The sequence below is a fragment of the Pseudorca crassidens genome, chromosome 8, assembly GCF_039906515.1.
Source record: "Pseudorca crassidens isolate mPseCra1 chromosome 8, mPseCra1.hap1, whole genome shotgun sequence".
Classification (NCBI taxonomy): Eukaryota; Metazoa; Chordata; class Mammalia; order Artiodactyla; family Delphinidae; genus Pseudorca; species Pseudorca crassidens.
In genome coordinates this window covers 22,069,006-22,092,507 of record NC_090303.1, presented here as the reverse complement: position 1 = coordinate 22,092,507, position 23,502 = coordinate 22,069,006, and the positions used below count along the sequence as shown (strand labels likewise).

The window sequence follows — 23,502 nt, the reverse complement described above, 5'->3', positions numbered from 1 at the left end:
GGTCCCTGTGCCTCCCAGTTCTTTTTGAAACCTTATTCGTTTGAGCCTTAGAAGTTCCTTACTATGTTGGTAAACCCAGTAGAAACTATAATCTTTACATGATATTTACCATCTATGCCTAATCGTCATGCAGAAGAGTGGCAATTATGTATATCATAGAATGTACTTTCAGGCCAACTTTATTGTAAGTTTGATTTGGTTACAACATTAAATCCTATTCAGGTAATGTTACTAAGCTTTGAAAATTTGATGTACCTCTCGTGAAATTATCTGATCACATCTTTTAAAATAGTAGAATGAATAGTGTTAATTTTTGTATTGGAAACCCCATACTTTATCTTAGCTCACCTTTTATACCAGCCACCACACTGAGAACCAGCTCTGCGCAAATGTAATTTGACAGGCAGTGCCTCACCTCAGCTGCTCTACCTACTTCTCGCTTTTTGCCCAGAGCCCTTGGGAAAATCTGCTTACCAGCTGCATGTGTACCACCTGGAAGTATGTTTAGAAAGGATTTCCAATAGGATAAGCCATGACCAATCTGGGGACAAGGAGCTGAAGGATGAATACTCCCCCTTTCCAGCCCTCAAGTGGATGATTCTGAGGTGCACTCCATGCAAGGTGGTCAGTCAATTGACAGTGCCCGTACACTGCATACCCTTCTTCCCTATTTCACTCTCCCCACTCCCTCGTGCCAGCACCTCGTGGCTAAAGTGATCCTGTCCCCTGAGATGACTTCTTGTTTTAGTTTGGGTTTCCCCCGTAAGTAGAGTCTGAGGCAAGTATTTGAGCCCAGTTAGTTTATTTGAGGGATGATCCTAGGAAACACTATTAAAGGAGAGTTTAAACAGAGATCTGAAAGGAGGGAGCAAGCGTGCGCCACGGGGAAGCACATTTCTGGCAGAACGAACAGCCAGCGCAAAGGCCCTGAGGCCAGAGTACTTGGTAGACTCACTGTTCAAGGATAGTGAGGTCAATGAGGCTGGAGTGGCATGAACAGCGGCAGAGTGGTGGGAACTGAGGCCAGCGGGAAATGAGGGTAAGGTGCAGACAGATCATGGAGACACTTATGGGCCTTTTGTTCAGTTAAGATTTCAGAAATTATGTGACCAGAAAGACCTATAGGATCTATTGTAATGATTTGTCCTTTGAACAAATATTTTGCAAATGTTTTGCCTTTTGCAAAGACTTATCTGTCCCTGAATAACCTGATAAGCCATTTGATTATAAAATGTAGTTTGGCTCAAGGTATTAACACTCTGTTGCTTATAATGAGATTTTTCCATTGCAAATGAGACAAACTGTAACATCTCTCATATGAGCAAGATAGGGTTCCTTGGTCTACATACTTTACAGTAAGGTTTTTGTCAACAGTGCTTCTCTTATTGGCTGAGGCTGTGGCAGACTTAATGTTTTATTTAGAAAATGGCCTTCCACAGGGGCCAGGCTTAGGTGCCCCTTTCACTCTCCCCGGTGGAATTATGTTTGCCCCAAGGTACAGCAGGTGCTTTGATTTCAGAGCTCTAATAACCAGAGCTTCTTCACAGCCAGATTCTACTGGACTCTTCCAACTTTGTCACCATTTCACAACATGTACCTTCACCTGCATCAGACCAGGTTCTTTCTTTTGCTCACTCTTCATCCTCCCAATGCCATGCCTATTCCTGTGCTTTAAAAAATTTTTTTTAAAATTCACTTTAAACAAAACAAAACAAAAATGTTCATCCATTTCTCCCCACCCCTCCTCTACCCCCACCTCCTGCAACCACCAGTCCGTTCTCTGTCTCTATAAGCTTGGTTTTGGTTTTGGTTTTGGTTTGGTTTGGTTTTTTTGATTCTACGTATAAGAGAGATCATACGGTATTTGTCTTTTATTAAAGTAAAGTTGACTTACAATGTTGTGTTAGTTTCTGGTGTACAGCAAAGTGATTCAGTTATACATAATAGTATTTTTTCGGATTCTTTTCCTTTATACAAGGTTATTACAAGGTATTGAATATAGTTCCCTGTGCTGTACACTAAGACCTTGTTGTTTATCTATTTTATATGTAGTAGTATGTATCTGTTAATCCCAAATTCCTAATTTATCCCTCCCCAGCTCCTTCCCCTCTGGTAACCGTAAGTTTGTTTTCTGTCTGTGAGTCTGTTTCTTTTCTGTAAATAAGTTCATTTGTATCATTTTTTTAGATTTCACATATAAGTGATATCATATGTTTGTCTTTCTCTGTCTGACTTACTTCACTTAATACGATAATCTCTGGGTCCAACCATGTTGCTGCAAATGGCGTGATTTCGTTCTTCGTTTGACTTACTTCACTTAGCATAGTACCCTTGAGGTCCATCCATGTTGTCCCTTTTTTTTTTTTTTTTTTGCGGTATGCGGGCCTCTCACTGTTGTGGCCTCTCCCCTTGCGGAGCACAGCCTCCGGACGCGCAGGCTCAGGGGCTGTGGCTCACGGGCCCAGCCGCTCGGCGGCATGTGGGATCTTCCCAGATCGGGGCACGAACCCGTGTCCCCTGCATCGGCAGGCGGACTCTCAACCACTGCGCCACCAGGGAAGCCCCATGTTGTCCCTTTTGATCCTGCCGCTCTCCTTCCCGTGCCTGGACCTATCTGGCCCTTCAGTGATGCCCTCCCAGTTTCCATTGATAACTGGATTCTCTGAATTCTTGAGACAACTTTAAGCACTTCATGGAATCAGCACATTTTATGGATGAAAATGATTGTAGAAATGATCTGATTCTGTAGTTTTCCACTTTATTTTGTAAAAAAGCACTGGGAATTCCCTGACGGTCCAGTGGTTAGGACTTGGTGCTTTCACTGCCAGGGCCTGGGTTCGATCCCTGGTCAGGGAACTGAGATCCCGCAGGCCACACATTGGTGCGGCCAAAAACAACAACAACAAAAGCCCCCAAAGCACTAAGGCCTAGGAAAGCTTCATGATGTGCTGAAAAGTATATATTAGGTTAGTGGCAGATTTTAAACTAGAACTGATGTCTCTAGAATCCTAATCCAGAGTGCTTGCTGTTACACTATGGAATCACATGGTATGTTATTGAGAGACATTCCTGTTTGCACAATTACTCTTATCGTTAAACTACTTTTATTAGTTAAGTATCTGGGCTGCCCCAAAGAAGGAAAAAATTAGTGTAGGAAGATGGTTTTTGACCTTGATAATCCTCCCATTTTAAAGGCAAGTGCATTTAGCTGATAGCTGGTTATCTCATCTGGGAACAGATTCACTGACAAAAAGGCCAAGTAGAAAGTGATTCCTTATTTTTCCAATGAGACAATTCCCTTGCCTGCCCCCCAGAAATCTTTTTCCCCCAAAAGCTTTTAGGGCAAGAGATGAAACAGTCAAATATCAGCTTCTACTATTTACTATGTTAAACTAGTTATATACACTTAAAACAACATAATAAGGAAAATTACTTTTTTTCTCATTCTCACAGAACATTTTTATTCTATTTTTTTCCACAAGTATCTTTGACACCGATCTCTCTCTTATTCTTAGAGCCATTTTTTGAGTCATCAAGCAGATTCCCAAAGTACCTCACCTTTACCTTGTCCCAGTTATTAGAAATATAGCCCCTTTGAATTGTGAATGATCCTGTCACTGGATTTTTATTCTAAGCTACAAGTACCCGTCAGCCAAGCAATATGTGTTTTTCATTTGTTCTGTCATTGTGTATTTGTGATCCCACATAATAACTCACTCACTGCTTTGCTTTTTTAGTAATCTCTAAAAAGGTGTGTTTACAGAGATATCCAGTCCTCAAAATTGTGAGGCAATATCCCAGAAATTGTTTTATATTCTTTGCCTTTTTTTTTTCTTTTTCTTAACATAAAGCAGTGCTGTTAGGTTACTTTCTTAAATAGTGAAAATAGTGAAAACTGGTACTGATTCAATTCCAGGCTGCTGCACCATCCCCAAATTGTAAATTATTATTCAAAATAAAGTCACCAAGTCAGAAAGAGAAAAACAAATATCTCATACTAACGCATATATGTGGAATGTAGAAAAGTGGTACAGGTGAACGAGTTTGCAAGGCAGAAATAGAGACGCAGATGTAGAGAACAAACGTATGGGCACCAAGCGGGGGTGGGGTGGTGGGATGAACCGGGAGAGTGCCATTGACATATATACACTAATATGTATAAAATAGATAACTAATAACCTGTTGTATAAAAATAAATAAAATAAAATTCAAATCAAAAATAAATGACAATGTGTTGGCTTTCACCAGACTTAAAAATAAAGTTTTATGCATATGAAAAAAAAATAAATAAAGTCACCGAGAAAGCACCTGAGAATATTAGTCTTTATAAGGACTCAAATATAAGGCAACTCCTTTTCTGAGAAGGGGAACGTTTGGCCTAAATTTGGATATCCCCATTCTAGCCTGTGTCCAACACTTCCTCCTAATTGCTCTCTTTTATGACATTAGCTCAGATGTGGCACTGAGGAAATAAGTGAGTCTTTATGCATGAAGCTCTGCAACCCTTCCTGAGGGAGGCCAAGCCCCTGTCCTAATTGCTGTCAACCGTTAACACATTCATACATCAGAAATATCTTTATATTTTCCTACGCAAACAACATTTGCCACTGTGCTGCAGAATTGCAGTGACACTGAACTGAGTTGTATTTGTTTAGACTTAGAAGCTGAGAGGGCCAGTGAAGTGATGGTAAAATGGCTGAGGAATGGGTAGGAACTTGTTCCTCATTCCGTGTACATTGACTTCTCCTTTATGATATATATATTTTTTTAATTAATTTAATTTAATTTTTATTTTTAGCTGCGTTGGGTCTTCGTTGCTGTGCATGGGCTTTCTCTAGTTGCGGCAAACGAGCTTCTCAGTGCGGTGGCTTCTCTTGTGCAGCACGGGCTCTAGGCGTGTGGGCTTCAGTAGTTGTGGCATGCGGGCTCAGTAGTTGTGGCATGCGGGCTCTAGAGCACAGGCTCAGTAGTTGTGGTGCACGGGCTTAGTTGCTCCGCGGCATGTGGGATCTTCCCAGACCAGGGCTCGAACCCGTGTCCCCTGCATTGGCAGGCGGATTCTTAACCACTGCGCCACCAGGGAAGTCCAATGATGTTTTCTTTAAGTTTTAAGAAGTCTCAAAGTTTGGGTTTTAAGAAGTCTCAAAGTCAATTTTAAGACAAATACTTTTGTTTGTGGAGTAGCTAATACAGTAAGTAATACATTTTACATTTCCAAAGTTCAGACCTATGTGGAGGAGATAATTTGTGATATTCTGGACTTTGCTACTAAAAGCGACCTTTACATTATAGGTTCAAGGTGCTTAACTTTGTTGGTCGAGATCCACCCCATTAACAATGTGAAGGTTCTAAAAGCAGTGGATAGCTATATTTGGGTACAGGTAAGTGAGCATATCTTTATCATTTATCTCATTAATCAAAAAGCATGAAACCTATAGGCAGTGGTGTTACAAAGTGCTTTCACACACATTATCACATTTTCCTCAAAGCAATCCAGTGAATGAGTATGGCTGGAATTAACAGCTTTTCCTTTGCAAACATGAAAATCAAAACTCAAACCTAGCTCTCTGTCTCTATTATATCATGGTTTGTCTAATAGTACTATAATGTTTTTACATGATAAAATATAGAATATCAAAACACATTTAAAGGAAGTTTAAAAATGGTTTATCTAATGTGTTCATAGAGTTGACAGATTAAATACCTATGATTAAATGATATAATTAATCCCTGAATTTATCAACTCTATGAATCGATGCAGAAGCACTGTGCGTATAACACAAGTAGACTAGATATAGTCAATTCTCATTACTTGCACATAGAATTTGCAAATTCTACTACCCACTAAAATTTATTTGTTACCCCAAAATCAATACTCATGGTGCTTTCACAGTCATTTGCAGACAGGGGCAAAGCAGTGAAAAAATTTTCACCTGATGCACATGTTCCCAGATGAGGTAGAACAAGGTGACACTGCCTTCTTGATTCAATTCTCAGACTGCAAACAAAGGTTGTTTTCACAGTCAACTTAGTGCCATGTTTTTCACACTCTTTGGCTTTTCTTGGTGATTTCGCTGTTTAAAATGTCCCCCAAGTGCCTTGTTGAGGTGCTGTCTCATGCTCCTAAGTGCAAGAAGGCTGCGCTATTCCTTTCAGAGAACACGTGTGTTAATTAGATAAACTTCATTTAGACATTAGCTTATAGTACTGTTGACTGAGTTCAGTGCTAGCGAATCAACAGCATATATGAAATAAAGTGTCTTTTAAACAGGAACACACATTAGACCAAGTTTTGTTTTAATTTGTTGTCAAAAATGTTGTAACTAGAGGCTCACACGTTCCTATCCCTGTATTTCCCTTGGGAGCAATGGTTCAGTTTTCAGTGTTTTTGGTGACTTTATGGAACATAACTGCCGCAGAGAACAAGAATCAACTATCCATATTCATGCAGGGTTGAGGCACAATTGCCTTGTGTAGCCTCTCCCTCCCTCCACCCACTCCCAGCCTCCGGCTGTGGGTCTCCCTCTTGCAGTGTGTGTTGGGAGAGGGGATTGTCTCTCATGTGCCCAGTCGTCCACTGTCAGCCAGTCCTTACAGTGGTGCATTTCGCCACCACTCCTGGCGTCTCTGTGGGCCGCTGCTCCCTGCCAGACAGGGCCTGGTGTGGAGCTCCTAAGCTGCGTTCCCTCCCCCAGGAAGCCACCCTGTTTACGTTGTCATCAGTGCAGGGCTGACTGTGGGACACTTCCCTTTCCTGGCCTGTTACTTTGGTTTCCTTAGCATTTTTATCCAGGGCTGTGTAGGCAGTGGAGATATTATTGAAGGATGAGGACAACTAAAAGGTAATTAGAGTATAGGAAGGAAAAAGTTTTTATAAGTATATGGTTGCACTACATTGTGAATATATTAAAAATTACTCAATTGTATACTTAATAGTGAAAATTGTGAATAGTGAATGTTGTGTTATGTGCATTTTATCTTAATTTAAAAAAATTAAAAGTACAGGATGCATGATGTCATCTGTAGGCCAAAGCAAAGTCCCCACCCACATGAAGTAGACCCATACTAATCTTGTGGGCCCGTCTCAGTTCCTAGCCCTGCTCCCTGCTCCTCAGGCTTAGGCCTCTGGAGCGAGAAACTCCTCCAAACCTCCATCCATGGCAAATCCCCACCTTCTTCCTCTCTCCCTTCTGCTCTCCTTTAGAGAAACGCTGTTCACTGTCCATGGAGTTTAGTCCTGCCCTGCGATCTCTCTCCTTTTTCTTACCAGAACGTCCATTATGATTTCCAGTAGTACATTTCCCTAAGTCTACACGTGCAGCTTTGACCCCCTTCATGGAGGAACTTCAGCAAGACAGTAGTGAGTGGGGTCTGGATCCCAATCTGGGATCCTTGGAGAGTTCCCCACCAGCATGATTGCATCTTCCAGATAGTTCCATTGGGTAACTACACATTCGTCTACATGCCTGTAGTACATACCTTCCATCGACGAATATTAATAATCAGAGTCTAGCTCGATATTTACAAGATAAATATTTTTCTAATATGATATAATCTAATCTATATAGATTCCTACTCACAATGCAGACAAAACAAAACCAAACCCCCAAAAATGTTGCACAGTTTTGTAGAGCTCTGTCTGAACCCTGTCTATGTATATTCTCACTTCTAGGCCTTGCTTCAGGGTTGCCTCAAATTAGAAAGAAAAACAACCACCACCTGAATGGAACTTTTAAAATTACATTTTCACTGATTGCCTCACAGAGACCAGGCAAAGGTTTAGAACTGGTCAGCACCTTAGTCCAGGTCACAGTGCTAAGGCAGCAGGGCCTGGCCACCTCTGTAGACCCAGGGGAGGCCAAATCTGTAGTTTCTCCTTATTTTGAGGCACTGAGTGTTTGCTCTTCCATTATCTATGTGGTGTCACTCATCATTGCTTCTCCTCAACCCCAGTACACAAAGTATCCTATTTTTTTTTTAAGATTTTTTTTTTGATGTGGACCATTTTTAAAGTCTTTATTGAATTTGTTACGATATTGCTTCTGTTTTATGTTTTGGTTTTTTGGCCAAGAGGCATGTGGGATCTTAGCTCCCCGGCCAGGGATTGAACCCACACCCCCTGCATTGAAAGGCAAAGTCTTAACCACTGGACTGCCAGAGAAGTCCCCAAAGTATCCTTTTTGATGTGCACAATTTCACAAATCAGCAGGTAATAAGGTCTATATTATTCTCGTAGCTGAATTCTGCATTCCTGTCTATTTTACAGTTTTGAGCTTTTTGCTGTGAAGAATGGTATATAGTTAAAGTTTTGTTTTTCTGAAAGGGAAACTTGACTGTAAGCAATTGTAAAAGTTGACCAGTTCTAGGGACTTCCCTGGTGGTCCAGTGGTTAAGGCTCCACCCTTCCACTGCAGGGGGCAGAGGTTCGATCCGTGGTCCGGGAACTAAGATCCCGCATGGTGCAGCCAAAAAATAAAAATAAATTAATTATTTTTTAAAAAGTTGACAAGTTCTATTTCTAATTTGTCATTTATGAAAAGTTAGGACACTAGGTAATATATTTTGTCAAAATTTTTCCTAGTCTTTAGAGAGGCTGCAGGCTTTAAAACAGGGACATGAAACGTTATGTTCTTTCAGTATGCTTTAAAGTTTGGAGGGAAAACCCAAAATTCGCCAGTGGATCTTATCTAGTAAGCTGTCTTTCATGTTGCAAAATGAAAGTGCTGATTTATAGTTACCCTTTTGATGATGAAAGAATTAAGTCACTGGAGTTATCCCATGGCCAGTTTTCCCTCATTATCACAGCGGACAGTGTCGGGCCTTGTGTTTCTGGCTGCCTGCTTTGTCCTGTGGGCTGACAAATAAGGGTGGGCACAGAGGAGGAGGCATCGGGGGCATCAAGCCTTTTCTTCCCAGTGGCAGTCGTTCTGTGCTTTGAGGTAAATCCTCCACCAGTTGCCACACTGTGATTCACTATCCTTTCCTGGAAAGTCCCTGGTTCTGTTTTGCTTTTTCTCTTGGATGTGGGACTTTGGAAGTTGTCACGGAGAGTACATTTACTTGGCTCTCAAATTAAATACTAGGGTTAGCTGCACAACAAATTATATCAGTCACTCTGTTTTGGTGCGTGTGAAACAGAACTTTCTGTACAAATGTTATTTACATTGTTTCTGATTGGCTTCCGAATCCCATATTCCAAATAGGAAGCACCATCCCTAGAAACGGCTTACACTTTAGCCTGTCTAAATGAATTGTGTTGGACCTGTGATCAATCCCCCGCTGGAAAACGGAGCTCCTGAAAGCGTTCCCTTTTCTTCCTTGCTTCCATCTGTAATGTGTGTGTGTGAATGTGATTTGCCTAAACTGTTCTGTGGTTCCCAGTCCCTTCTGTGGTCTGTAGTAGTACAGTGATCAAACACAACTTTTGAAATAATTGTGTAAGCAAGGTAGTTGCTTATGATTTTGATCAATTTCCTTTTTACAGTTCCTCTACCCACATGTTGAAAGTCACCCGCTACCAGAGAGTCATCTGCTACTGATTTCAGAAGAGAAATGTAAGTATATCCTGAGGACTTCATGAACGGTGTATCTCCCAGTGAAGCGTCGGAAGGGCGTGATGAATCTTCTAGCTGTCCACTCGCCAGTGCTGAGGGTCCACTGACCTTTGATGTCCATTGGAGACCTAGGACTCCTGTGGAAGGGCTTTCCTTCTGTTTCTACTTGTTGTTCTCTTAGGCTCTGCCTCAGTATATGATGGGCTCCTGCATATATGGATTTCCAGTTTGGGCACATGGTAGAATATTTGTAGAACAGTTGTGCAGGTCATTTTTGCCTTCTTTAGTCCATCCTTCTTTAAGATGTCTGTCACAGTGGATAACCATGATTTAAGGAGAGAGGCTTGGATGGACAGAGGGAAAGGCATTAGAAGCTAGAAGAATTCCATGGCAGAACTCGAGAACACTTAGTAACTTGGTCAAATTCAGATAGAGGTAGATAAGATTGGGACATCCTTTAATGATGATTTCAAGTCGGGGGGAAGGGTGGAGAAAGGACAAAATTCACTGGTGTATCTTATCTAGTAAGCTGTCTTTCGTGTTATAAGGTGAAAGTGCTGATTTATAATTAGAAGGACAAGTCTGAGGGGTTAGGATTGTGTTCACTTCCTATACTCTTGCCCAATAATCTGTCTCACATTTCTGTAACTAGAACCAGCAGAAGGTACATATGGCTGAATCTAAATCGCTTACTGAGAAAAATAGACCATCTGCACATCAATAAAGTGTTCACAGTTCTGTTAATGACCCCTATAAAAATACCTCCCCCTAATATCTGGCATAATGAGTTTTCTATCTGATGTTTTCATATAAAGAGGTATTGGGTATTTGGAAATTGAAGATAAACCCTGCCAAATGAGCCCTTATTAGCCCTATGTAAGACTGATGCTATAGGGGAGGGAAATACTTGTTAAGGGAACCCAGGGGAGCAGAAGAGTTAAATGCTTCATGTATTGTTGATACTGAGGAGCAGAGTAAATGCTGGACTTGAAACAGACTTAAAGGGAGGGTGGAGAAAGGTGGGTTTTGTTTTGAGCCTTGTGAGATTGCCATCTGTGATAACACTGTTTTTCAGCCAGTTGTTTAATCTGCTTTGCTTTTATAAAAAAATGTTCACAACTGTTAGGTGAAAAAAGTACTCATATTTTTCATGAAGGTTAAACTATTGTTTCTTTTTTAAAAGATATTGAACAACTTCATATCCAAGTTACCCAAGAAGATGGAAATAGAGTGGTAAATATTTGAAATTCCTTTCGCTTTAGAGTTTTTTCCCGTAAAGAGTGGCATTTCTAGACTATTAAAGATGGATTGTTATAGAAACATACTACTTTATTTGGTGTCTTTCCAATTATAGACTTGCTGTTGTAACATGTGAAATAATACAAGATACATGAAGGAGTTGATTATCTCCTTTCTATCTACCTCACCCCCCAATCTCAGTCTCCTGACATAACTAATGACAGCCTTGTGTGACCTTTTCCATGCCTTGTACCTTGCTCAAGGTTAGGTGTACAGATACTGGGATTCAGTTGCTTTTACGAAGATAGAATCATAATATAAATATTAATTTGCTGCTTTTGTTTTTGCTTTTTACTTAATATATCAGGGGTATCCGTATAGGTTTCTAAATAGAGAGATAACTTTTTTCTCTAATTTTTATACATATATACACATACATACACATAATAAATGGGATCATAGCATATATGCTAAGGTTCTATATAGTTCAGTTTTCTTTTCTTTTTTGCTTGTTTTCTACTTCTCCCTTGCCTTTTCACTTCTAACTTTTGTTCACAACTTGGTGTGTATCCTTTCACAGTTTTCTCCATACCTATATGTCTCCCATCTCCACCCCTGGCACACCCAGGGGTTTGTTTATTATTCACTCCTTCCTCATTCAACTCTGTGGAATTACCTACAAGCACCCTAGGGCAGCTCAGTTCATTGTCTTTAGAAGTACAAATAGTCCCTGGCATGGATGTGCACAGTTTTGTCACTGTTCTCCCATGGATGGATATTCACTTGATTGCCTTTTTTCCCCCTTTTATTTGTTTGCATTACAAATTGTCTCAAATGTTTTTAGCTTTACATGTTTGGTATACGTGTTTCTTTGGGTTAAATCCTCAGGGAAGGATAAGTGGGTTGACGGTTATATGCATTTAATAAACTTCAACAGATTTTGCCAGATTGCTTTCCAAAAAACTCGTAACACTTCAGTTTTGCAAGCAAAGTATGAAAGTACCCTTTCCCTCTATCCATACCAGTTATTGATGTATTTGCCTTTTAAAAAATCCAGTTTGATGCGTTTAAGTTGATATCATTATTATTCGAGGTTGTGTTTCCCTTAATATTGATGAGGTTGAGCATCTTCTTTGCTTATTGGCTATGTGAATTTGTTTTTCTGGGAATTGCTTAGTTATATCCTTGTCTATTTTTTCCTGGGTTGTCTTTTTCTTGACAGTTTGTGTGAGATATTAATATATTATTGATATTAAAATGATTTCCTTCAATATTTAAATAGTCTGCATCTAAATAGTCTTTCTCTGATTTTAATTTTAAATTATGTGAACAAAATTGAAATGGGAGATGGCATTTTTAAATTATGTATCTATGATTGAAAACATCAAATCAAGAGGCCTGGCTGGAAAATGACCAGAAAGTATGTGGCTGGAGCTCTGGGCCACTAGTGGCTGAGTGGATGGCAGGGCAAAGACAAGGCCAGTCGTCAGAAAAGGGTCAGGCCAGAGAGGAAAGGCCAAGGTGCAGAATCCCAAAGCCAGCAATGAGAATTTAGAGGAGAGAGTTAAATAAACAAGTTGGGGTCAGGAAGTGGAAATGGACACAGACAGAGGACTGGCTGGTTAGAAGAGGGGTTGGGAGCCATGAGAGACACTGCAGAGAGAGTGAGGCCAGGAGGCACCTGTCAGAAGCCCAGGAAGGATTCTCCTGGCCAAGCAATACAGTCTCAGCACTCCCTCATCCACATGTGCTCTTCTATGAGGCACTTCTGCCCTCATTTTTTTTTTTTTTTTTTTTTGCGGTACGCGGGCCTCTCACTGTTGTGGCCTCTCCCGTTGCGGAGCGCAGGCTCCGGACGCGCAGTCTCAGCGGCCATGGCTCACGGGCCCAGCCGCTCCGTGGCATGGGGGATCCTCTCGGACCGGGGCACGAACCCGCGTCCCCTGCATCGGCAGGCGGGCTCTCAACCACTGTGCCACCAGGGAAGCCCCCTACCCTCATTCTTAAAGGCTTAGATGATCTACAGCTTCATAAAGCCATGTGCAGGTCTGCATAATCATCACAACATCCCTACACATTAGAGGTGGTATTATAATTATCCCCATGTTTACAGGGAACACGACAACCTAGACTCACAGAGGTGAGGAAACTCTAGAGAGGGACAGAACTGCTATGTGAACCTGGTTGCCATGTTCCGATGATCATGTTCTTGCTAGTATAGGTCTTTATCTGAGAGTTCCCACATCTACCCTAACCTAAACAATTTCAGAAAAATGGAAACAAGATGGGTTCCCCAAAGTTAAGAGTCAGATAGGTACTGTATTCTTGGATCTTTTTCCAGCAAATTTGATGGAACTAGGCAAACAAGAAATAGAGGTGTATGATTCTGCATACCCTGTCCTCCCTTGAGTTCCAAGTTAGCCTCATTGGAGAAATCCCATTTAGGATTAGAGAGGTTGAAGTATGACTATGGACCATTCTGATGTTCTCTTTTTTCCTTATTTCTTCTACATCAACTTGTCTTCATTATTTACTCATCTGTCCCAATATAGATCACCTTTGCTTGATGAGCAGTTTTGAGGAAAGTGAGTTCTTAATTCCTTGTATTACACTTATCATTTCCTTGGCAATTTACCCTTGCGTACCCTATTTCATTTTCCTTCTTTTGAGAAGTATTCCGTGAGTACTTCTACATGCTAGAAACAATCAAGCCATTGAGAATGTAAAGGTGTTGTAGAAGAGTGCATACTCATTGGGGTAGACTTATAACATTAATTAAAATGTAATTGTAATAGAAGCATGCCAAAGCACCATAGGAATACAGAGATGGGGAGCTTTGCCTTCATCTTGGGAGGGGAGGGAAGGATTTCTACAGGAGGCAGTGCCTAAGTTGGGTCTTGAAGGATGAATAGTGAAGTATTGCTGAGAGATGGGCAGTATCATCATGCTCATTGTGGAAGACATAAAGGTAAGAAGCATGACCAAAGACACATGAAGAGTTTATGGCAGATCTAGGATCATTGCCCAGAACCCTCCTCTCCCAGGCCTGAGTTTTCCCTTGGCCTAACAGTCTCTACCTTTGGTGGTAAAGCCCTCCAGACTGCAGATACCTGAGTGGGTTATGTCCAGAACAGGAAGCTCTGAATCTTTTGTTAGCACAGCTGTTGGTTTGTGGTAGGTGTGGCCTTGCCTTCAGCAGCCCCAGCCTGTCTGCCAAACTAAGAATAAAAATAAGATAGTTTATTGCAGAGTGTTTGTGAGGAGCAAGTAATGAAATGATGCCTTAAATCTTTTTTGGAAAGACTGTCCATGTGTATGTATTGGCGGTAGGGGCTACTAAAAATAAACTGTGGAAGTATTTACATGTATTATAAAGATAGAATAAGCAAAATAATTATGAAACCCAGATATGTTCTCCTTTAAAATAGTTATTTATTTCTAAAATCTCTTTGCCTCCTTAGGTAATTAAAAATTCTGGCCATCTCCCAAGACAGAGAGTAGCCGAAGGTTTTGTTTGGGCTCAGTGGGATATGTCAGAGCAGAGATTATACTACATTGATCTGAAGGTAAAAACTAGGCCACTGGCCCTCCTTCTTGTGGGAGTAGCTTAATTTTGACATTACCGTTATTGTAATTTATTAATTACTTCATTTTCATTGATGGGGCAGTCGACAAAAGTTGATGAAAAATAATGGAGAGGTTTTCATTACTGTTTGATTTTTGGCTGCTTCCTTTTCTCTCTCTTTTTTTTTTTTTTTTTTGCGGTACGCGGGCCTCTCACTACTGTGGCCTCTCCCGTTGCGGAGCACAGGCTCCGGACGCACAGGCTCAGCGGCCATGGCTCACGGGCCCAGCCGCTCCGCGGCATGTGTGATCCTCCCAGACCGGGGCACGAACCCGTGTCCCCTGCATCAGCAGGCGGATTCTCAGCCACTGCGCCACCAGGGAAGCCCTCTCTCTTAAACTATTGTTTTTGTTGATTTTTTGTTAATTTGTCACTTACTCTGTTTTCTTTTTTAGAAATCAAGGAGTGTCTTAAAATGCATCCAGTTTTATGCTGATGAGCACTTTAGCTTAATGGTAAGTCCAGAAAATGATTGGGCTAAGGAAATTTTACAACCTATTGCCCCTTTTAAAGAGAGCTATTATCATAAACAGCATTTTAACATTCTTGGTCTTGTTTTTTAGTCACTTGTATGAGCAAGTAAAATAGTTCTTGCCATCTCAAGACTTCAATTCTGTAACAAATGCAATTAATATAGATTATTAGAAGAGCACACACAGTAAATTTCTGCTAACTGAATGCCTCATATTAAAGAAAAATGGGTAAGAGTATCAGTGGGAGGTAGTAGGTGTGGTTAATAGTAGATAGCTTTATGTGATTATGCATCATTTGATCCAAAAGAACATGTGATGGTGGATTGAGTATAAGGTAGAAGGTCAATGAGAGGGTAGAGTTCAATCAGTACAAATCTAGAACCACTCCTGGAAAAGCTGTTTGGAGTGCCAGCCTTGTAGTGAGGAGTCGCAAACATCTTTATCTGTGATGGACAGAACATTATTATTCTTCTTGACCAGGGTTAATATTGGTGTCTAATACAGATTGATATTATAGCATTACCAGAATTTCATTTACTCCTTCTACCCCCTTTTTTGGACTCACTCATTCTCTTTCTAAAGACACCCAGTCCTTCCCTCCTTACGTGATCATCTGTGTCTTGTAAAAGTCTACTCCTTCCAATTGGCTTATTATAAAACCCATTTATGGTAGTCAGATCTGAAGCAAAGTTTGCCTTTTGAGAAATAAATACACATCAAGCTTGTGATGTATGTAAACTCCAGAATGTTCCCAGTGGACTTTCTGTCCGTGGACTTGGGGGATATCCTGTGAAGACAATGCTGGTTAAAGGAGCTCTTCATCATTAGGCAAGCACAGTGTTGTCAGGTTTGCACTGGTTTCCAGAACTATCATCACTTAACTAATGTCATTTTTCACTTTGTTTTCTCCTGATTTTTTGACAGTTTGAAGCACCCTTGGACGTATCATTAAGTGATTCAGGATTCAAGTAAGTTACTCATAGATTACTATTAATTTTTATAGACACTTGTGGGCAGAATGATTATATAATATTTATACCTAATCTATGATATGCAGATAAAAGGATAGTTTGATATTCTGTGTGTGGGTGTGGGTGTGGGTGTGTGGGTGTGTGGGTGGGTGTCATCTTTTCTGTTTCTGTTCTCTATAGGGAATATAAACAATGTTATCAAGCATGAACGCAGGGTTTTTGCATGGAAAGGCAATCATATTGATTTTTCTTAGTCATCTATTTCTGTAGGGCGTCTCCATTTATTTTGATCTATGGAAGTGCTATTCTCCCTGTGATTCAATAAAAGCATTCGATGAGTCAGAGAGAGAGCTACGCTTAGAATCAAACATCAAAACCCTTTTCTTGTTGCCATCAAAGAGGATATTGCAGGTCAATCCACTTATAGCTCAGCTGAGTCTATTGCTTTACTTTTTTTTCCTGTTTTCCTTTTTACACAAAAGGCGAGGTTTTTTTTCCCCCAGATTATTTTACATGTAGTAAAAACATGAGACACTGTTGAAAAAATAGACACAAGGCCATAACTGCACAGAAGAAATGAAAGTCTTCTTGAATTAATGGTAATCTCAAACTGTTACATATTTCACTACCTTTATTTCATCATATATGAACGTTCATTTCTGTCCATTGTGAAACATAATGTCGGCATTACTCTAAAATCAAAAAAATTTATAAAAATGTAAGTTGAAAGGAATATATATATTTTTCTCTATTGCCAGGCCATGCCATTTATGTAACATGTATTTTTAAAAATTACTGTTTCATAGTTTGTTTGGTTTTTTTTAACCAAAAGATATATTATCTACTGGAATTTCTTGAGGACATGTCTCTACTTCTGTGGGTAAATTATAGTGGTTATGTCCTTTATGAGGGAACTTATTTGTAAATGCATTTATGTTCTTAGACTTGTCAACTTTGGATATGATGATCTTCAAGACCAAGAGAAATTATCCAAACACCCAACCTTGTGTGTTTTTACCAACCATACAGGTAGAACCGGGTTGTATTTATCAATTTACTTAATTATACTTGAGTTCCATACATTTAGCCATTGTTTAGCTATATTGATCTTGAAAATAAAATATAATAGGGCCACACTCTTACATGAGTGATTATATGGATATTTGCATACCAAATTACATTCTCCGCTGTAATTTTATACATTTTCTGTCTGTATAAAAGAAGCCACAGTCAGATTCTTGTTCTAATAGTTAGTTTTTGTATTATTGTTCTAATAGAGGGGATAGATTCATATTTAATCAAGCTACATTTTCTCACCTGCTCCATTTTTAACAAATGGCATACGATGATTGGGATGCTTTTTGTGTCAGGCTTACTGATGTTTGGGTTCTAAACCTATGTGCTTAGCTGCTTTAAGAGCCATGCTATAACCTGAGCTGACAATCAGAGCTTCACATAAAGTTGTTAGTGTACAATATTCCATCTCTTAACACCTGTTTATTGTAGATAGAGAAAACAGAGAGGGAAAAAAAATGCCTGAAAATGAGTGGAGAGGAGTATGATTACAGTCAATGAATCTGGTGGAAAAACTGCTCATTAACCATAATAATCATCTAAATAATCAACTCTAATAACTAAATCTCATAGCCATCTTTAACATCCCAACTTGAGTGGACAGTTACCAGTTAAGTAACGCTTAGACTAAAATTGCTTTCCTTTAAAGCCAAATTATGTGGTATTCATTGAGCTGACAGTTATGGAGCACTTACTGTGTGCTGGGTATTGGGGATACAATGGTGAGCAAAACTGACCTAAACCTTTTTTAGTAGAGTGTTACTATTCAGTATGGATGTTAGACGTTAAATAAGTGCACACATAGTATTTGAATACGTTTTATGAATGAGAACTACAGGAAGCCATGAGAACATATAACAGATGTTTAATGGAAGCTACTAATATCTTCAGATATGTTCTAGTCCAGCCAGTACATTTCATTTTACAGAATGAAAACTGAAAATTGCTTCCTTTACCACCTCACTCCTTCAAAATCCATCCTATAGTTTTTCTGTCCATCCAGGGTCTCCCTCAGCCTTGTAAGTCCCTCTATAAACAAGTCTTGGGGAGTTTAGGGCAGGACATGATATTTCCTTTGAGACTTGAAGGAGGTATATGAACTAAGAACAGGGTGACTGAAGTAGAGTGAGCAAGAGGGAGAGTATTGCGAGAGCGTTGAAGAGGTGGGCAGGGGCCAGGTTGCATAGGGCCTTGCAGACTATGGAAGGGCTTTAGGTTTTATCTTAAGGGTCATAAGGTCATTAAAGTTTTTTCTTTTTTTCCTTATGACGACCTTTTATTTTGAGAATGCTCAATTGTACAGAAAAGTTCAAGAATATAATGAACATCCATGTACCTTTTACTTAAATAATCATATCATTCACAATGCTTTATCATTCTCCTCTTAAATAGGTAGCATTTTTTTCTTTTTGACTAAATCTTTAAAGTAAGTTGCAGCCACCATGATACTTTACCACTAAATAATTCAGCATGTATCTCCTTAGGTTAAGGATACTCTTACGTAATCTCATTTCCATTATCACTGAAAGAAATTAGCTACGTTAATTAGTAAACTATTTCATATTCAAATTTCCATAATTGTGTTTTAAAAAGTCCTTTTCACGTGTATGTATATATGTGTATGCGTATACATGGATACGTGTACGCATATAACTTTTAAAAGATTCATGCGTTTCATTTGGTTGTTTTGTCTTTGCAGTATTGTAATGTAGACCGATTCCCACCTCCTACCTTCTGTCCCTTTTTTTCTCTTTTCACAACATTGACATTTTGAAGAGTCCAGGCTATTTGCCTTGTGGAATATCTCACATTCTGGATTTGTCTAATTGTTTCTTTGTGGAAGGATTTAACTTCTTTCTCTTTCCTTTACATTTTCTGTAAGTTGGAAGTTAGGCCTAAAGGCATTGTTAGACATAGGTTAAACATTTTTGGTAAGAATATTTCATAGGTGATGTTGTGAACTTTATTTGCACCAGATCAGGAAACGTATAATGTAAGGATGTCCTACTGTTAGTGACACTAAGTTTGGTCATTTGGTTAAGTGGTAACCACTGCCTGTCTCCCTTGTAAAGGTACATTTCAACCTTTGCGTTAGTAATCTGTGAGGTGATACTTTGGCATTAAATTACTATCCTATTCCCCAACAACTTTTCATCTGGTGGTTTTAGGGTCCATTGACGGTCCTTCACTGAAGTGTTCTAACTGGGTAGTGACATGATTAGATGTGTATTTTGAAAAGATCACTGTGGCTGCTGTGTGAAGAATAGTTCAGAGGGCACAAGAGAAAAAGTGGGGAGATGAGCAGTTAGGATAAGGTGTAGTCATATATTTAAGATGAGGCTTGATCTGGGATGGGCAGTAGAGGTAGAGAGAACTAGGAGGGTTTGTGATGAATTTTGGAGATGGAACTGAGGAGACTCGCTATGAACTAGATGAAGAGGAATGGTTCTCAGGTTTCTGGCACAAGCAGATGGGTCAACAGCGGTGCCGTTTACTGAGGTACAGTGGTTTTGGTGGGGCTTGGGAAGGGAGATTGTGAGTTTTGTTTTGGACACGTTAACTAAGAGACCTGGAGCTTAGAAGGGGAGTCGGGACTGGAGATGAATAAGTGTGGAAGTTGTTAGGCCATAGCTGGCATTTGAAGCTGTGGGAAGGGTAAAGGGTCAAAAGGGAAGAGTTTTAGGAATTAGATCTGGGAGCAAAAAATATATAAAAGTTAGGTGGAACATTCAAAGAAAAAGGAAAAAGTATGGGGAGAGAAGAGGAAAACCAAGTGAGGTGTTATAACAGCCAAGGGCAGAGCGAGTTTCATAAAAGAGAGTGACTGTTAGTAGGTGGTGAGAGGTGGAGTCCATTGGGTATAGCTGCATGAAGGTTACTCTGAGTAGTTTGTGCTGGGTGACTGAGGTGAAATCTTGATTGTGATGGGTTAAGTGTCATGTGGGAGTTGAAAAATTTTAGCAGCATGTGCAGGCATGAGAGAGGCAGCAGCTGAAAGGCAAAGTGGGATTTAGGGAATATCATTTTTTGAGACAGTAGGGACTCTAGTGTGTTTGAATGCTTACGGGATATTTAGTGGAAAAGAAAAGATGACAATACACAGCAGAGAGGAATGACCAGTAGAACAAATTTGCTTAGAAGGTGGGATGTAATGGGATCCAGAGCTCATGTGGTGGGACCAGGCTAGTACTTGACTACCTTGTACTTGACTTTAAATCTGTTGGATATAAATAATCATTTTAGGCTTTTATTCTATGAAGCTTTTATTCCTTCTTAGTTTATTCCCATAGGAATTTCTCATGAACAGTAGCAGCTTATAAATAGGCTATCTATGACATATCTTAAGAAATAAAATGTTAGGTTAATCCGGCACGAGATGTGAAAGAGTGTTTTTTCCTTTCTCAGCAACATCTAGGAGAATAGCAAATGAGCCTTGCTTTTCGCAGTCAGCTTTGAAATAGAAAAAATAAACCTGTTTCAAATGGGATGCTTCCAGATTTACAATGAAATAAACCAGAGAAGCACCCTTTTGCTTTTCAACTAAGAAGTTGTCAGTTCATGTATTTCCCAAATTACTTTTCAGAAATAACTTTTTAACCTTTGTTGTTAAAACAAACCTACTTCAGCAAAGTAGGAATGGAGAAGAGAGCAAATAGTCTAATCCCTATATGGCTCCCTCTATAATGGGGAGCTTAATTTTCCACTGGTGTGAAGAACAGAAAACATGGTTCATGAAAAAAATATAGGTAGACTCAGAGCTTTTTACAAACTCAACTTATTTCAACTATTTACATTAATGCTGATGCTGTAATAACATTGGATGTTCAGTTGTCACATATTGGTCATTGGGAGCTACTTTGTCCTTTCAGCATTACTTTTTACATTCTTGAAAGCATCTTTGTCCTGAATTTTCCTGCCCTAAGAAATGATATCTGCTACCTTCCAGGGAGTCAGAGGTTAAAATCTGGAGGCTGCTCATGAGAGTTGGTGATAGGCAAAAGTGCTCTACCAATGTCAGGACACTTACGTTTTAACATTATGAGTTTGTATAGATTTTTCTAATAAATTTTTTACAAATCAGGGACCTCCTAAAGAATTGAAGGAAAGAAAATACACTCCCTATCCAATAGTCAACCCTGAAGCTGTACTTCGAGTTCTCCTGTGTGTTCTAACTCCATGGTGGCTGTAATTCTTTCTTGTGCACCACCTACTGGGAGGTAGTGAGGGGTGAAAAGTGTAACTTCTCCTTCCTGTACATATAATTGCAAGAGTTGCCCTTCACAAGTTCCCAGAATTAGGCCTGTGTTTTAGCATTTTATAGAGCCTTTTACAATGAGATAATTTCCCTTGGAAAACTTTGTCCATAATAGCTTTCATTGTCCAAATGGTTTCCCCCAGGCTAGCCAGCTTTGAGATGTTATCTTCATCATTGATGAATATTCATTACACATCTCTGGATACGCCATTAAGAGCTTGCTTTGTTTTTTCAAACTCTGACTTCCCCTAACTTGTAAATAGCGGCAAAATTATTCTGAAATAATAATAATAAAGCAGCTAACCTTTATGACCAGCTATAACTTCTTTGCCAGAGCTTTATACATATTACCTCATTTAACACTCACATTAGAACCATACGAAGGAGGTTCTATGTTTTCCTTATTTACAACTGAGGAAACTGAGGCTTAGAGAATTTAATTAATATGACTCAGGCAAATTTAAAAAATACTGATGCCTGAATCTCATCCCAGAGATTCTGATTTAGTTGATCTCAGGTGGAGCCTAGGCATCTGTGGGCCCAGGTAATTTTAATGTACTTTCAGAGTTGAGAACCAGTGCTCCAGAGCTATGCTGTCCAAGAGGGTAGCCACTAGCCACATGTGGCTATTTAAATTTATTAAAATTAAATAAAATGTAAAAGAAGTTCCTCAGTCACATTAGCCATCCTTTAAGTGCTCAGTAGCCACATGTGGCTAGTGGCTACCATATTGGACAGCACAGATATTGAACATTTCCATTATCAAAGAAAATTCTAGAGATGGGACAGCTTTGCAGAGGCTGTGCACAGCCCATTTCCCCTTGTTGTGTCTTTTTTTCCCCCTTTGGGATTGGGAGAGGGGACTAAGCCACAACATAACTATTTGGAGATATTTGCTTATGAGATCTGAATATGGCTCTTGGTGTATGTAATTAGGTTAGTTTATTCTACATCTCACTTTAACTTTCTTCAAAACAAGAAAAATGATAACCTCAATTCTCTAAAGGATGGTGTGCAGAGGATTTTGCTAGAATGGAGGTTATGATCTTCCTTATATTTTTGACATTTCACGTTCATTCCTCAGGGTAGTTTCCTAAAAGAAGAATTACTGGGTCAACAGGTGTGAATATATTTAATCCTCAGCAAAACAGTTTTTCGGAGAGGTTGTACTAGTTCACTCTTTCATTACTATTATTTGAGAATGTTCTTCCTACTGCTCCATTGACAGAATTGATTATCATTTTTAAAACTTCACTAATTTGAAAGGAAAAATGTGGTGGCTTGTTTTAATTCTTGTTTCTTTATTACTAGAGAGGATGAAGTTTTAACTCCGTTTGCTAAAAATGCCTGTGATCATAGAACGTAAAAGAACAGGATAAACCAGTAGGGTTTTTGCTGGTAGTATGTTTACTGTATAAAAGTAGGCAAAGTGGTACCGAGGACTTTTGTATCTGTTATAATTACTATTTCTGTATCTGCTTTAGTATAGCATTACTTTATTCTTAAAGAGTCTGCTGTAATTTTAAAGAAAAGATATTATCATTGTGTGGTCATTAAGCATAACAGTAATTTTAAATCTAACAGAATTGTTACTTTTTTGTCTGATAAAGTTATTCTTTTTTGTTGTTTTCTGTTGAAAATATCGCAATGAAATGAATTTCTAACAATATATGGCAGTCTTAAAAGTCATTAAAAGAGTCACAAAGGATAAATATTATAACGAAATGCTTAAACATGTCCTTAAATAGTCTTCTTAGGGAAAATGGGCCTTTTTTTTCCTACCATGATTTTTGATAAAGGAACTCTAATGGAGTATGGTAGAGGAAATATTGCAATTCACTGAGTAGAATAATGATTGAATTCACACAGCTAGTTAATATTCCCTCTGGGACTAGAACCCAGGTTTCCAGGCTCCTTGTCAAGTTCCTTTCCACCCTGGAAATCTCCTATTTCAGGTGATCACATAAATGCTAGCATTAGAATAGAAGTATCAGTTTAAGCATAATGCCCTCATTTGTAGGTCATTGATGGACTTACCTAGTCTGTCCAGGTGGCGACAGCTGCTAGAGGTGATGGACAGTTTTACACATTGAAGCAGGTGGAAAGGCTGAGGTTGTTCTGGCGTGGTGGGCTGAGTGAGTGTGGTCAGGGCTCATCTGGAAAGGCCACTCTATGCCAGGAGCTCTCCTCAGTGACCCAAATATGGATGGGGACAGGCACACACACCACACTTGCTCTTGTTGCCCCAGTTTGCTTTCCATTCTAGATAAAGAAGAACTCTGGAAACTTTCTGTAAATAGGAGACACATTT

At 39.5% G+C, this 23,502-nt stretch overlaps 1 protein-coding gene across 6 annotated transcripts in view; it reads left to right on the top strand.

Moving 5' to 3' along the window:
• Positions 1–23,502, top strand: part of GSAP (gamma-secretase activating protein) — a 91,639-nt gene that overhangs the window by 19,731 nt on the left and 48,406 nt on the right. For 4 of the 6 annotated variants that reach the window (XM_067746007.1, XM_067746005.1, XM_067746006.1 and 1 more), the window contains exons 6-12: positions 5,293–5,381; positions 9,485–9,554; positions 10,738–10,787; positions 14,255–14,359; positions 14,814–14,873; positions 15,816–15,859; positions 16,806–16,891. In XM_067746007.1, coding sequence (XP_067602108.1) covers positions 14,324–14,359; positions 14,814–14,873; positions 15,816–15,859; positions 16,806–16,891 — 226 coding nt within the window. In that variant the 5' untranslated portion in view covers positions 5,293–5,381; positions 9,485–9,554; positions 10,738–10,787; positions 14,255–14,323. Of the gene's footprint in view, positions 1–5,292; positions 5,382–7,302; positions 7,443–8,186; positions 8,210–9,484; positions 9,555–10,737; positions 10,788–14,254; positions 14,360–14,813; positions 14,874–15,815; positions 15,860–16,805; positions 16,892–23,502 lie in introns of those variants that run through there. The other 2 variants (XM_067746008.1, XM_067746009.1) reach the window with 2 other exon arrangements.